Source organism: Pristiophorus japonicus, chromosome 10 (genome assembly GCF_044704955.1).
Source record: "Pristiophorus japonicus isolate sPriJap1 chromosome 10, sPriJap1.hap1, whole genome shotgun sequence".
NCBI classification, from domain to species: domain Eukaryota; kingdom Metazoa; phylum Chordata; class Chondrichthyes; family Pristiophoridae; genus Pristiophorus; species Pristiophorus japonicus.
In genome coordinates this window covers 114,092,804-114,109,293 of record NC_091986.1, presented here as the reverse complement: position 1 = coordinate 114,109,293, position 16,490 = coordinate 114,092,804, and the positions used below count along the sequence as shown (strand labels likewise).

Below are 16,490 nucleotides of genomic sequence, written 5' to 3'. Positions count from 1 at the left end.
TGAGCTTGTAAGTAATAACTGGGGTGATTGTCTAGGTTGTGTATGTTGGTGAATTTTTGTTCAGTTTGGGGTAATTGCCCCTCTTCCAATGCTCTATTGTATTGTCACATTTATAGCAGCCGGTAAATAAGATCATGAGTCAGAATTCACAGATAATCAGGGAATTCAACAGGCCTAACTGATGAAAGTGACATTTTCAACTCTGGAAATTAGGGGTTTTATCCTCTGCACACATGGAAAGAAATGGAAAATTACAACCAGTGTTGACCCACAACGGAAGTCAACATTTCCATGAAAATGCGAGTGCAATAGTTATTGGATGCCAAGATTTATTTATAGGTACAAAATTCCAACCAACAGCTCAAACTTATCAAACCCATTGTTAGAAAGAAAGCTAAAATATCTAAAGTTAGTAGAATACTGGAAGATTGCATAAAGTAAATAACCAGGCAGAGTTGGATTTGAAAGGGCAAAATGTGACACAAATGGAAAAGATTGACCAGAACAAAATTGAGACAATGAGGACAATAATAACGACTTGATTAAATATATGGTTAAAAGATTTTGAAACGGCTTTTAAAGGCAGGGACAGAGGTAGCAAAGAGTTTTAGGGAGCGACTTCTAGAGGGTAGAATCATAGAATGATGCAGCACAGAAGGATGTCATTCAGCCCATTGTGCCTGTGCCTACTCTTTGAAAGAGCAAGTAGATCTAGACAATTCTGCCATTGAGTGAAGAGCACTGGGAAATAGAAAATGCCCTGCAGTACAGAGGTCAGTGACCAGAGAGCAAAACTGGGATATGGGGGGGAAGGTGCAGAGATAGATTTGGAAAGACCACAGAGGTACTTGTAAACAAGGACAGGGGTGCGTTGGTGACAGAGAGCCAATGGAATTGTGAGGACAGAGGTCAGTGGCAATAGCAATGATGCAGGCCAAGATACAGACAACAGAATGAGTTGAAACTTGTGTCGGTGCAGCTTGGATAACTGGCGAAGATGGTGTTGGAGAATTTGAATTTTTAGGTACTGATAGCTTAGACAAGGGTTTCAGCTTTGGTAGGGTGAGATAGAGAGGTGGGCAACTTTGTCGCAGTGGAAAATGAAGGTCTTAGTGATGACTATGATATGAGGTTTGAAGCTCGGCTCAGTATTTAACATGACATTGAAGGTGTACACTGATTGCTCAGCAAACAGCTGAGGAAAGGGGGATGAAGTCAGGGCCAAGACTATAGAACTTTTGGTCAGAGCTAACTAAGATAGTTTTGACTTTTCAAATATTCAGTTGGGGAAGGTTATGCCTTGTCTATGATTTGATACCAGATAGGCAGTGTGACATTATAGGGATGCTGATGGAATTGTGGGTGGTGGTGGAGAGGTTGAGCTGGATGTCATCAGCATACAAGTGGAAATGCTCCAATGAGAAGCCTGTTATGGTCAAGGAAGGCTTGGAAACAGAAGCCATGAAAAAAATCCTTGTGAAGAACAAATGCTTGTGTAATCTGGGACAGGATGCAAACTTTTTAAAGGAAGTACTCAACAGGCTTTCTCAGTGAGGGAGTCTCATCTATTACAGTGCTTTGTTTCCCTCCACAGCAGTCCTAGTGTGCAAGAGAAGAGACGGGAAGCATCTATGTCAGAGAATAGTATGCTTGTGGTCCATGTGCTCTAAGGCTTTAACCAATTATAAAGGGATGTACATACATTGCACAATGTTTTGTTCTGTCATGGAGCCCAATTGCAGCAAATCAGCTCTCGCAATGTGATGCACGTATTGATGTTGCCCTTCCGACCTCGAGGGGTATTTTTCTGAGAGGAATATTACCCTATCGTCCTTGATAAAATGGCGCTATTTCATCCTGCAATTGAGCTGGTGAAGCATTATAGTGATGTATAAGGAACAATTTTACCTCCCATGCTCGATGAGAGCGGGGTGTCAAAATAGCAGCTTACTCATAATCATCTCTGCATTTTAATTTCACATGTTGTTTCAAATGAATTTCTCTTGTGTGTCCATCATGTTTAAAAAGCAGTACTGCTTTATTCTATGCACCCCCCACCAGCGCTACCCCAAGAAACTTCAGTGTTATCCATCTCTTTCACTTTGTAGGCAATTGGTAACTGAATCTGGATGAAAATATGTGCATCATCGATTAGGTTTCTGTACCTGTAGTGTTCTTTCTTTTGGCACTTTTACCTTCCTTTTTCTCTCCACTTCCTTACCTGAAGACACTGAATCCTGCTGGTGTACGCTTCCATTGGTTCTAGGAGCTTTGCAGTACTTGGCCTAGGGAGAGAGCAATTTCAGGTGCAAGTCTAAATTGTGATTGTTGACATGCTAGTCAGCTGGAGTGGGCATTAGATTTGAACCTGACACTGTTCTAACCACTGTTCCCTAACATGCAATTTCCACAGAAGTTTAAAGAAATAGAGATCAAAAGATTATTTTTTGTTGTTCTATCCCCACCTCCCTCGCTACTGGTCCAGGAATGCAGCATCCCAACTGCTGGCCCATCTAAAATCAGTTAACTCAGCACAGATCAGGAAATAACACTGGATGTTGAACAGTAATTATCAATGTTATTCCTGGTGGTGGTCTTTAGGATTATGACAGGATTTGATAAAGTAGACGTGAAGATGTTTCCACTTATGGGGGAGACCAAAACTAAGGGCCATAAATATAAGATAGACATTAATAAATCCAGTAGGGAATTCAGGAGAAACTTCTTTATCCAAAGAGTGATTAAAATGTGGAACTCGCTACCACAAGGAGTAGTTGAGGCGACTAGCATAGATACATTTAAGGGAAATCTAGATAAAGACACAAGATAGAAAAGAATAGAAGAATATGTTGATGGGGTTAGATCTGGAAGGGTGGGAGGAAGCATAAACACCAGCATGGACCTGTTGGGCCAAAAAAGCGAGACTGCTTTTTAAACATTTTCTGGAAGGTGCTGAAAATACATCTTTTACGGTCGTTTTGAGTCCATGTATGAATTAAGTAGCATTTTGTTTTCCAGATGCAAAGATGGCCTCAAGGGATTTGCTTTCTCAGCACTCAAGTAAGTGAAAAATACAAATATTCTAACTTTTTATCTGGTTGTTTATTTCCTGTTTTCCAGACTAAACAGTAAACATGAGCCTAATTATGCATTGCAGATGAGTTTTAAAAAGTAGGTTGCCTTTATGCAGTTTCTATTCTGGTCTCAAGACAGTACAACCCTGCTGATGTCATATTGAATCAAGGCAAAATTTTGTTTTAAGACATGTACACATCATGGGCTGGAAATCCCGACCTCCCCGTGTCCGTACGGAGTGTCTACGGACCTGGGAAGGCATCGCAAAACTTGGTTTTCAACGCACAATGCGCATGCGCTGAAAATCGGCTGGAGCTTGACAGATCTCGCGTATATCAGGTGCAAGAGCAAGATTGCAGTATTTACCCATATCCTGCCCAGCAAATGTCTCCTATACGCCTGCTTTTATCAGGCGCAAGAGTTTAAAAACATTACACTACATTACATTTATTTTTAACCATAAATTAAAAAAACTAATTTTTCTTTCTCCAAGATATTTATTAGCTTTAATTTTAATTATGTGAGGTGTGTTTTTTATTTTTTATTATGTGTTTCGTGTGTTTGTTTTTTTTTCTCATTAATAGCAATGAGAACTCGTAGATATGGAGTTCTCATTGTTAGTAATGAGAAAGCTGTGGAATACTGTACCTGATTGGCTGAGCAGTCACACATGACTGCATCCTCTGTATGGGAACCAGGAGGACTGGAGCGTGCTTCGCAGCGCGGGAAGAGAAGGCCTCCCCTACAGAATCCCCACACTGCTCCAGGACCACCAGGTCAATTCATAGAAATGTTTCAGGTCGGAGGCAATTGCCCACAGGAAGTCTCTGACCACAATTTCAGCCCCAATATTTGCTGTGTTGGATGATACTGTTGTGTGATTGGTAAACCCTTCCTCCATAGTTGCAGCTAGTTGTCCTGAGTGCTAGACAGACTTGGAGCAGGGGAAACTCCTGCCCACAATTATAATTATAATCATCATTTCTGAAGAAGAGACAGATGGATCTGTCCTAGTCTCTCAAGGAATGAATTAATTAGAGTGTAGTTCCAGACACCACTGGGACAGAAGAAAATAGACCTTTCAGCTGGCACATGATTTTATTTTGGGTTGAGTTTCCTTTAGAGTTGAATTTGCAGTACCATTATTTGAGCAACGTTAGATAAATGGAACTTTTTTTAAAGGAAGTAACAACATCTGTTGCCAAATAACATCACTCACTAACAATTATGTAAGAACTGAAGGAAGTATAAATTGGAAGTCAATTTCAATTTTAAAGCAATATTGAATTCTATAGTAAAGTCTATTCAAATATTGGCAAGAGAACATGGGCTGTAAATAGGAATCGTTGATTCAACTTCCATTAAAGTATACAAAACATTTACACTTTGGAATATTAGTACTTATTAGCTGTTACAACAAACATGTGACTTTTTATGTATTTTGGTTACCAGTTGATAATGATCAAAAGTAGACCTACACTGGTGTCTTTACTGCAGATATTGGAGTAGGCTTAGTAACAAGCACTGTCACGCTGTTGGTCTCCTTGTTGTGTGGCCGACTACAATCCCTCTCTGAGGCAGAAGTGCATGAAGCCTTAAGGTTTGAAAGGTGAACAATGAGATGGTCAGTTCTGGTATCTCTAATATATTGTAATGTGTACCACTTATGCCACAAGGTCCAAGAAATTGTATAATCAATGTAAGTTACAAATGCTGTCAATTGGGAACACCGATGATTTGTAGAGTTTTTTAAGCAAAGATTTGCCAGCGTTCCAATGGCCTGGTCCAATTTCTGTATTATGACAATTTTAAGAAGTCAATTAAAATTTTTATATTTCCATGGTTTTCAATTTTATTTATTTTTAATTTTCTTCCCCCAGCACTAGAATTGTTGATTCATGCTAGACGACAACAATCCTCCTATACCTCACTCAAATGGTCATGTGTAAGGCTAGGCACTGAATATTGCAATTTCCAGTGGGGGCATGAGCAATGTTCCCTGTAGGCTGCACTATGTTCTGCGTGGCCTGTTTCTATCAATGTGCGGGCCCTTTAAATTTCTGCGCTTGCGTGGTATTTCCAGTGTAAAAGCTTGTGAGCGGCTTACGCGGGTCCTTGCAGATTACTACATGGCCGTGCACGCGTGCAGCTGAGCGGGAACATTGGTCACTAGGTAGTGATCTGGAGCAGGAAACTTGGATGATTGTTTCTTCTCCCTTTCCTAGGAGTGTCAAAACCAAATATAGCATCTCAACTGCTGCCCTACTTGAGGTCAGCTAACTGATGATCGACTGGGAATCGAAACTTTTAACTTATGGTCCAAGTGGTGATGCATTTGCCCACAAAGCCATTAGGGAGCTTTAGATTTAAATTTCAAGATTAAATCGGTTCCAACTTCATTTCCTGATTTGTATTAAGGAATGCAATGACTCACTAACTCAGAAACTAAAGCCATTTAAAGAATACACAATGCTGTTTGTTTGCATTATATTTCATAACTGCATTATTGATTCCTATTTGTCAGGTTTATTGTTGGAAAGGAAGAAATTCCAACACATTCAATTTTGGCAGAGCCGCGGAATATCAGTACATCTAGTAGCCACACTACTGAGCACCAGGCAGTAGAAGATCCAACCAAGAAGTCTTTGCTCGCCTTGACCAGACGACTTGTTGACAGAATGTAAGGAAATCTTTTAATTACTATACACAGATTTTTTTTAAAGTGAGGTGTCCTTTCATTGACTAGCAGTATAAGCATGAGAATATAGGAAAAGTCATTTTTGCCTAAGGCAAAACCCGTGGCACTATTGGTTACATTATCTTCAGAGAGAGAACAAAGTTTCAGTAGGCACCATCTGTACAACCAATTACCAAATGGTTAGATTTCACCATCTAAAAATAAATACCTCCAGAATCTAAACTAAGAATCGGAGAGTTTGGAAATTTATTTGACTGAGTTGGTGTATTGGGTACTCAGACAGATTAGGGAAGGTTTTCAAGGTTATACCAATGATGTGCACTCAGTGAAGGTAATGTGACTCTACCCAGTCCTATTTTAGCTTATGTAGGTACCCACCCAAAAAGCTGCACCAAACTTAGAACAATCCAGTGTGTACTATTTAGAAAAGGGAAAATTATTTTTGTTATTTTAGGAGATATATTGGCTGTAAGAAGTTTACAACACTCTAGCGGGATATTTCTTGCATCCTAGCAAAACAAGTAATTTCTCATGTAAGGTAATGGTTTTTTAATCTATTTAATATACTTTAGTAGAAGCACTGATGTGCTTGGATCTTTGACTTAATCACTAATGAGCTTCATTCTCTGCAAAATGCACAAATTTTTCTTCAAATCTGGACAAAGAAACTTATTATCTTGCATTCTTGGGCTGGAAAGGGGATCAGAATGAAAAATGTAATTGTAAGTAGTTCAAAATGACAAGGCGAGAGGAGAAAAGGAAGTTCACAAGATGCGTATGAAATCATGGTAGCTGAAACAATGTTTAAAGGGCGCAGGTTACAGACCTTTCATTCTGATCTCTGAATTAAATAAGGAAGTTTTATATTTGTTTCATCATGAGAAATGCAGCACGTATTTATTTTCCTGCAAGAATATTAATTTACCAAAATAAATAATGTTAGCGTGAATGTTTTCTCAGAAGAATCACTCAACACTCAGAGTCGGTTCCAACGCCGATGCGGCCTTTGTTAACACTTAGCGGGCAGGAAGTCTCAGGACTGTATCCAGGCTTCTCTCCGCAGAACAAAGGGTTACATGGATTTTTATATGTTTTACAACAGTTTACTACAGTTACTCAGCTCATCACGGCTGGACACAATCCAATCACAACGATTATAGATTACATATAGGTTCTTTTAACCCAATAGAATCCCCCCGAATCCTCAGGAACTGCATGTTCGGTTATTGTCAGCTCGGGCTGATTGATGACCTTGTTACAGGAGATAGGTTCTCTCCCTATCTCTTTTTTCTTGGGGAAATAATTGGTTTATGACCTTGTTTACAGGAGATGGGTTCTCTCCTTATCTCTCTCTTCCTGGGGAATTAATTGGTTTATTATTCTTATCCTGCATCCAAGGCATTCCTGGTTAGTGGGCCTCACAGGGTTATTGCTCGGTCATTGCTCAGTCAATAGTTCACAGCTTGACTACCTGATTTCCCATTATACCTGGGCAGCCATTTTATGTGTGGCCACTTTAAACTTATATGAGTTCAGATATATTTAGCAGATGCCTAATGCCTAGTGTTTTAATATATATTGCAGGTGCCTACTTCCTACAACAAATAACAAGTTGTTGGTGTGTCATTTATGGAACATGGGATGTTAAGTGAAAAATTGACAAGACCCTGGCAAATAACAAAATGGAAGACACACAGAATTTGAGTTACATTTGCAATTATGTCAATACCAAATTGAATCAGGCACTTTGTATTAGAAATGTCTCGATAGATGGTCTGGGCAATTTATCTTCTTTATTCTAGTGGAGATAAAACAGACATGGATGATAAATCATGGCTAACCATCAGACAGCATGACCAGACAATATTATTTTAGAGATTTCAGAAGCTGCTGTTGTCTGGCGAAGGAAGTGCTAACAGACCAATGATCACTCTTGTGAAGTATGCACTGACTTGCATAGAAACCTTGGAACAGCAAGGCTAAGGGCTTTATAACTTCCATCTTTTCATTGAGACCAGCAGAATAGTACCAGAAGCAGTTGAAAGAAGTCTGTCGTAACTGACATTGGGATAAGATTTTCTATTCTTAGCTTCAACTGTTCTAACCTTTTTTAATGGCTAGCAGGTACTGACGATAGGTATATGGATAAAGTTACCAATAAGGGTAAGACCCTTTGGTAATATGAAAAATCCCACTTGCCAGGCAAGGACAAGTTTCCATCTTTAATTAGTTCAAAAATAAAGCAGATCACCATCTTGCAAGTGTCAATAGTTGTACATTACATTACAATGTTACAGCAGTGACTGCACTTCAAAAAGTACTTCATTGGCTGAAAAGTGCTTTGGGACATGAAAGGCGCTATAGAAATGCAAATCTTTTCATATCTTCCTGCTTCAATCTCTCATCACTGCGTTCCCTATTTTTTTGTTGCAATCTTACCTTTGGCCTGTTATAGTTTCACCCTACCCCATTATCTTATCTATACTAGAGGAGCAAGTTACTCTCCTTTAAGATCAATTTCTTCTTGCAGTTCAACAAGAGATTTTTGCAGGCAAAAACTCCATTTATGCAAATTCAAAAAATGTATTGTCAAGCGGAGAATAATGTATTTTTTATAGTAATGAGGCAGAGCCAGTAAATATCCTTCCATTTTTAATTTTTAAATTTGTGATCAATTTGGTACTCAAGATGAAGGATGACAGCCCTAAAGGAAAAAGCACATCTCTATTTTGGGCATTCAGTATCGGCCTCAAGTACTCTTAGATTAGCATGGATTAGTTGCAGGGCAAAGCCCCTACCTATGCTTAGACCAAAGAATGCACCTTAAACTCTGCCTCAGAACACAACCTCCCCATTGCAAGTTGGTAACAAAATTGTGGAAAGTACTGGCATATATGTGTGCTGTTCTACATGCACAAGAAAGCAAGTTAAGAATGCCTTGGCTCATTTCACACAATTTGGCCTGGATTTGAACCCGAGGCCTGAATTTTAACAGGAAGAGTCGGTGGGTTTGGGAGTGGGTGGGAGGTTAAATGCGCGAGTCGGGAAGCAAACTTCAACCTTCGGCTTCCGCATTTAACTGGGGCGCGTTTGGCTGCGAGCGAGAATCCCCTTCGGTTGAGGCGGGTTGGCAATTTAAAGCAATTAACAGCTAGTTAAGAGGCTATTAAGAGCCTTTTTTACCTCTGGTCTCACATTTTACTGGGTATGCACGGGATGTCTGAGCTTCCCGGACCTCGCTAGTGAAAACAAGGTGCGAGCAGAGTGGCGATTGTGGGGGCTGAACAAATGACAGTAAAATCATCCGATAAATACTGAGACCTCACACCTGCTTTCTTGCCTAAGGGAAAGGCTTTTACTCACAGAACTTGTTGAGAGATTTTCCTTTCAGTACTTTGCAGGTGATTTCTACAATTCTGGAGGCGGCTCTCTGTGCACTGGAGGATTGTGCATCTGATCTCCACTTTACGTCTTGTCATGTATCAGATCAGCATGGGTGCTGTTTATGTAGTTTCACCTTGGACCTCAGGTGAGGACCAAGATGAGCCCCAGCAGCAACAGTACCAGCAGCAACAACACCAGCAGGAGCAGCAGCCTTCTCCTCACCGACTTGCAGCTCCACAGGGGAGAGGGATGAGCACAGGGGTGCAGCTCGCAGGAGGCGATATCCCCAACACAGTATATGGGCAGAGGATCATTTTGTCTGCTGGAAGAAGATCTGCTGCCAAGTGGACATGCCTTACCAGTTGCTGTCAAAGTCACCACTGTCGTCAACCTCCTCGCCTTAGGCTCCTTCTAGGGATCTGCAGCAGACATTTGCAAGATTTCGCAATTGGCTTCTCACAAATGCATTACCCAGGTGACTGATGCCATGTTTGCCATGGCAGGCAGTTATGTACACTTTGCCACTGATGAAGCCAGTGTTACTGGATGGGCACTCGGGCTTGCGGCTCTGGCTAGCTTCCCACAGGTGCAGTGCATCATCGACTGCACACGTGGCAATCCAGGCACCCCCAGATCACCCAGGAATGTTTGTGAACGGCAAGGGCTTCCACTCTCTCATGTGTAGCTTGTCTGCAACCACAAAAACATCATCATGGAGGTGTGTGCCAGATTCCCAGGGAGCTTTCATGATTGATTTTCCTGCGCCAGTCCACCGTCCCTCAGCTCTTCGCACCTTCGACCAGACTTACCTGCTGGCTGCTTGGAGGCAAGGGGTATCCACTGAAAATATGGCTGATGATACCCTTGAGGAAGCCAAGCAATGAGTCTGAAGAGTGCTAGAATCAAAGTCAAATGATGACGAGGTGTGTAATAGAGCAAGCAATTGGGATGCTGAAGATGCGCTTCACATGCCTGGACAGATCTGCAGGAGCCCTTCAATATACACCAGCCAGGGTCTCCAAAATGATCGTGATATGCTGCGCTCTGCACAACATAGTGCAACAGCAAGGATTGGAGTTGCATGAGGAGCAAGGCGCAGAGCACAGTGCCTGTTTGGAGCAGGAGGAGGAACAAGAGGAGCAATCACTACTAGCAGTGAGCTGGAGAGCACTTTGGTGCACATCAGTTGGGCGATGAACAGCAAAGTCTAGGTTTTTATCCATCCTTGTTAGGATGACACTTAGAGTGTGCAAGCTGTTAGTGAGGGCAAGCATGAACTCATTTGTATGCCGTGTTTGATGCTCCATGCAGATGGTCACACTTTCCATGGACGACGCATCATAGCCACAGCCTGTGTCATCATGCTAGTCCTGCTGGAGATGGATTCCTCATTCACCCTACAAGTGAGCATATTGCGGCTGGAAATCCTGCCAGAGCCTCACGCATTTTTTGCTACTCCTCTAGAATCATGCTCTTTATCGATGGCCCCTGAGGTTCAGCATCTGTGTCCAGCTGAGCAGAGCTTAGAGCATCCTGCACCCTATGACGAGGACTCTCCACTGCACCATCTGCTCTCGCTCACATGTGATCTGTGAGACACCAGGTGACAACACTACTATCAGACTTAATGGTCCCACTGCGTGTGTGTATCTGGGCTGGTGCTTGGTATGCATGCATCCTGTGATGGTGCATCCTCAGAGTTAGCGACCTCCTTTGAGGTATCTTCTTCCTCCTCTGGCTCCACTGGCTGTTGGACACTTGATGGGCCTGTGGGAGAGTGAAAACATTAATTAGAACTGTCATGGTAAGAATTTTAAATTAACATTATGACCATGATCATATTTCACTTGCTGCTGACATCGTCAAAATGAGTGACTGTTGTATGCCATGTGGCTGTGTGATAATTACTTCTGTCACCAGGTAGCTGGAAGCTCCACATCTCTCCATCCCCCACTACCATCAATGCCAATACTCCAGTTAGCTCCAGTGCTGCCTCCTCTGCAGCAATCAGTGTGGTGGTGACTGGAGGGCCACCTCTGGTTCTCTGCCTCGCCTTGGTGTTCTGTGCTCTCCTTCTGCAAGGAGGGAAACAAGGGACCTTTGAGTAAGAGTCATGGAATGAGTGGAATGGATGGTTGGGCAACATCTGTAGAGGGTGACTGAGGGAAGAGGTGTTGCATTGCATTAAGATGAGGGTGAGTGTCAGTGGTGGTTGGACAAATGGGGATGTGAGAGAGTGCATAGACTGAGAGGGATGGGTGCACCTGCAAGGTACGTTGTTATGAGGAGTGATGTGCAGGAGTAGGATTGGGAAGGCAGAGTGAGGGAGTTAGGGTGAGACGCATATCAGGATGTAGTTGAGTGTGGCATTGTACTTGCCTTTCCTGACCTCATGAGGTCATTAAATCTCTTCCTGTACTGTATCCAGGACCTTGCCACCACACTCCTGCTGCTCACTTCTGCCGCAATCTCCAACCATGCCTTCTTTGTCTCTGATGCTGGCCTATTCCTCCCGTCATCAGGGAATAACTCCTGCAGGCTCTATCTCCTTGCAGCAGGAGGCCCAGGGAGGCATCACTGAATGGAGGGGCAGCTTTCGTACATTGGGACTGCATTTTTGGTCTCCAAGTGATGCAAGGTTTCTCCAAGCAATGCGTCTCCAACCTCCACCAACATCCTTGTTTTCTTTGGAACAGAGGAGGCTGAGGGGAGACCTAATTGTGGTGTATAAAATTATGAGAGGCCTTGATAGAGTGAATAGGAGAGAGGGGTCTTAGCAGAGGGTTTAATAACCAAGGGACATAGATTTAAAGTAAGTGGTCGGAGGTTTAGAGGGGATTTGAGGAGAAATATTTTCACCAAGAGGGTAGTGGGGGTCTGGAACTCACTGCCTGAAAGGGTGGTAGAGGCAGAAACCCTCGTGGCTGTTAAAAGGTACTTGAATATGCACTTGAAGTGCCGTAACCTACAAAACTACGGACCAAGAGCTGGAAAGTGGGATTAGGCTGGAGAGCTCTTTGTCGGCCGGCACGGATACGATGGGCTGAATGGCCTCCTTCTGTGCAGTAAATTTCTATGATTCTATTCTATGATTCCAACTGTCATCTTTGTATTGCTCCTTTAAATACCTGAGCTGAATTCGACCCGTGTGTGACGTCGTCACACCTGCTTGCATTAATTGGACGGGAAACCCGGCAATCAGATGCAAATGCAGTGCCTTTGTTAAAAAGCCACTGCTAAATGCGCTGCTGAAACTTCTAGGTTCGCCATTCGATCCAGGGCTCCCCCGCTGCCAGCGTGTCGGCAGGTAAAAATTCTGGCCCAAGTCTCAAACATAAAAGGAAAGCAGTCAAATCTATTAGGTTCCAAATCTTCCTCTTCCCAAAGTTGTTTTAACCAGCAGTTGAGGAAGTAGGTTGCCTTATTTGATCCCAGGCAGGAAGAGCAAATAGAATGTCCTTGTTACCAGAATGACAACCTTGCACAGGTACGACAACTGTATGCCACCACTGCTGAAATATTCAAATTCTAAATGCAACAGAGCATATTTGGTAATATTATCAGATTTAAGTGCTGTTCTACTCAGTTCCCCATCTGGAGCCCTGTTATACAGAAGACATCGAACAGAGGCCATGGGAAGGGGTGGAAAAGAGGGAAAATCAGAAAGAATGTTATTTTTCTTGCCAGTTGACTATGTTGGTGGGGGGTTCACTGCAGAAGCCTGGAAACAGGTGGTATGCCCAACCTCTGCTGCAGGCACAGGCTAATTGGAAAAGGAAACGGGATACAAATGTAAAATAAAAGGAGAAAATAATTACCAAAATATTTATATGTTTAAAGAAAAATGTTTAAACCAATCAAAATTTCACATCCGTGTAATGCTATCCGATTATCGTCTGATATTTAAGCCAAGGTCTACAGATACAAAATTCCTGACTAAGAGCAAGCCTGTGCCGAGCATGTGATTAATCCTTCAGTTACTCCACTGTGTTTATCCAAGGGATTTTACCAAGCTCAAATAGCTGATGTAAAGCAGCATTTAAATTTAAAAAAAAGAATCATTTTGTAATAATACACTGCAAAGAAATAGGGCTGGATTTTTGGTCTTCTGCTGCCCCTCTTAGCACCCCGGAGGGGCGGTAGTGGCGGCGAAAGCACTTGCACCTCGCCGGTTAGCTTCCAGTGCCCCGCCGGGACATTCAGTGCCAGTATAAACGGCGGGCGGAGTAGTACTGGCTCAATTTTTGGTTACTGCCTGACCCTTAGTGCTCCGTAGTGCGCCCTGGTTGGAATGCCTGTGAAAACAGGCATTCCAAGCTGTAGCAACCACAGTGAGGTAAGTAATGCCGACCTGAAGTAAGTGTAATTGTTTCTTAATTTTTTTTTTACGATTTATGTTGTGGTGGCGTGAGCTATGGATTGGGAATGTTTTTGGCAGTTTTTTTCAGTTTTATTTTCTCCCAGGCCTCTGTTATGGCGCTCTGAGGCCGGCTGTTTAGCTCAGGATTTTTCCTTGCTCATCCGGCCTAGAGCCCTAAAAGAGGAGTGCAACGCCTCCCTTAGCGCCCCGCTCCAAACTCCAGGCCCAGCTGATGAATTTTACGGTGGCAGACGCAAACCATTTGCCAGTGCAAAATTTACTGCTCCGCCCGTGACACCACCCGAACTGAGGCGCAACTGAATTTCTCCCCGAAGAATATACAGTTTCACCCAAGCAATATGTTCGCTCAAAGGGAGGTGTGAATGGAGGCTTCAAAAGAAAACTACAAATCTGCGAGTTAGTATCCCGAAAATGGTCTCACTAATCCCTTAGCATTCAGTTAAATAACATCGGAAGAAATCACCAAGAGCAGATGGCATGCATTCTCGGATGCTGAGGGAATTGAGGGCAGAAATCGCGGAGGTACTGTCCATAATATTCCAATCCTCCATTGATATGGGAGTGGAGAATTGCAAAGGCTACACCATTGTTCAAAAAAGAGTGTAAAGATAAACCCAACAACGACAGGCCAGTCACTTTAACCTCGATAGTGGGGAAGCTTTTCGAAACAGTAATCAGGGACAAAATTAACAGTCACTTGGATAGGCGTAGATTCATTAAGGAAAACCAGCACAAATTTGTTAAAGGCAAATCGTGTTTAACCAACTTGATTGAAGATTTTGATGAGGTAACTGAGAGGGTTGGTGACGGTAATGCGGTTGACGTAGTGTACATGGATTTCCAAAAGCTGTTTGACAAAGTGCCACATAAGGGGGCCAAGTTTCGGCCTGAGTTGCTCCTGTTTTTTTGGAGCAACTGGTTTAGAATGGAGTATCTTTAGAAATTTGAATTCTCGGCATTTAGTTTGCTCCAGTTCTAGTCAGTTAGAACAGTTTCACTTTGGAACAGAATTTTTTTTCAGGGTGGGTGGTGGGTGGGGGAGCAGGGGGGGTGGGTGGGGGAGCAGGGGGGTGGGTGGGGGGTCGGGAGAAGGGGGGGTGGGGAGGGGGAGAAGGTAGGGGTGGGGAGGGGGAGAAGGTGGGGGTGGGGGGTTGGGAGAAGGGGAGGGTGGGGGGTTGGGAAAAGGGGGTGTGGGGGGTTGGGAAAAGGGGGGGGGAGTTGGGAAAAGGGGGGGAGTTGGGAGAAGGGGGGGAAGGGGGGGGTTGGGAGAAGGGGGGTAAGGGGGGGTTGGGAGAAGGGGGAGAAGGGGGTAGGGGGGAGGTGTAGGAGAGAAGGGGGTGGGGGGAGTAGGGGGGGTGGGTGGGGGAGGTGGGGGTAGAGGGGGAGGTGGGGGTGGGGGGGGAAGAGGTGGAGGAGGGTGGTGGGGAGGTGGAGGTGGGGGGGGAGGTGGAGGAGGAGGAGGGGTGGGGGGGAGGAAGGGTGGGGGGGAGGAGGAGGGGGGTGAGGTGTAGGAGGGGTGGGGGGGAAGAGGCGGGGGTGAGGTGTAGGAGAAGGGGAGGAGGAGGGGGAGGTGTAGACGGGGTGGGGGGGTGTAGGAGGGGTGGGGGGGAGGAGGAGGTGTGGGGGGGAGGGTGGGGGGGGAGAGGGAGGTGTAGGAGGGGGAGAAGGGTGGTGGGGGGAGGTTGGAGGGGGAGAAGGGTGGTGGGGGGAGGTGTAGGAGGGGGAAAAGGGTGGTGGGGGGAGGTAGGAGGGGGAGAAGGGTGGTGGGGGGAGGTAGGAGGGAGAGAAGGGTGGAGGGGGGTCGGGGGGAGAGGGTGAGGGGGAGAAGGGGGGTGGAGGTGTGGGGGGGAGGGGGTGGAGAGGAGAGAGAGAGAAGAGAGCGAGGGGGGGGGGGAAGAGAGAGGGGGGGGCAAGGAGGGAGGGAAGGGAGGGAAGGAGAGAGGGGGAGGGGGGAAGGGAGAGAAGGAGGCTGAACGCCCGGGCCAAAGAGACTTCGGGCTGGATTTACAGGTAGGTGGCGTCGGGTCTCCGGGGCAGGGGGAAGAGGGTCGCCGTGGCGGGGGGGAGAATCGCGGAGGTCGGGGGGGGAAGAGGGAAGAGTCACAGAGGTCCAGGGGTGGGGGGAGAGGAGGTCCGGTCGAATGGGAGGAGCCTTATCCACAAAGCCCCAGTGAGGCTATTCGGTCAGGGCTAGGGGCTGCGTGCTTCAGGCCCCTCCCACAGTTTTGGCCGCCTGGAGCCACTGTAGCGCATGTGCAGAGGTCCCGGCACTGTTTTCAGCTCAGGGATCTGGCTCCGCCCCCCCCCCCCAGCTCGTGCTGCGCCGCGCCCAGCTCCAGAAGACCTGCAGGGAGCCGGAGAATAGGTAAGTTTTTTTTTTAGGCGCACTTTCTGGCACAAAAAACGGGCGTCCAGGTCCGGGCCGTTTTAGGCGCGGCCCGAAACTTGGGCCCAATAGGCTTGCCAGCAAAATTGAAGCCCATGGAATAAAAAGGACAGTGGCAGCCTGGATATGAAATTGGCTAAGTGACAGGAAGCAGAGAGTAGTGGTGAACGGTTGTTTTTCAGACTAGAGGAAGGTATACAGTGGGGTTCTTAAAGGTTGGTTCTAGGACCACTGCTTTTCTTGGTATATATTAATAACTTGGACATGGGTGTACAAGGCACAATTTCAAAATTTGCAAATAGCATAAAACTTGGAAGTATCGTAAACAGTGAGGAGAATAGTGACAGGAAGACATAGACAGGCTGCTGAAATGGGCGGTCACACAGATTAAATTTAGCGGAGAAAAGTGTAAAATGATGCATTTTGGTAGAATGAATGAGGAGAGAACATAAAAACTAAATGGTACAATCCTAAAGGGGGTGCACGAACAGAGAGACCTGTGCGGGTGTGTGCATAAATCATAGAAGGTGGCAGGGCAGATTGAGAAAGCAGTTAAAAAGGCTTAT

At 44.8% G+C, this 16,490-nt stretch overlaps 1 protein-coding gene across 3 annotated transcripts in view; it reads left to right on the top strand.

The window, feature by feature from the left end:
* tmem135 (transmembrane protein 135) overlaps positions 1–16,490 on the top strand; it is a 594,106-nt gene that overhangs the window by 537,713 nt on the left and 39,903 nt on the right. For all 3 annotated transcript variants that reach the window (XM_070892008.1, XM_070892007.1, XM_070892006.1), the window contains 2 exons: positions 3,019–3,060; positions 5,600–5,755. In XM_070892008.1, the coding sequence (XP_070748109.1) occupies positions 3,019–3,060; positions 5,600–5,755 (198 nt within the window). The remainder of the gene's footprint in view (positions 1–3,018; positions 3,061–5,599; positions 5,756–16,490) is intronic.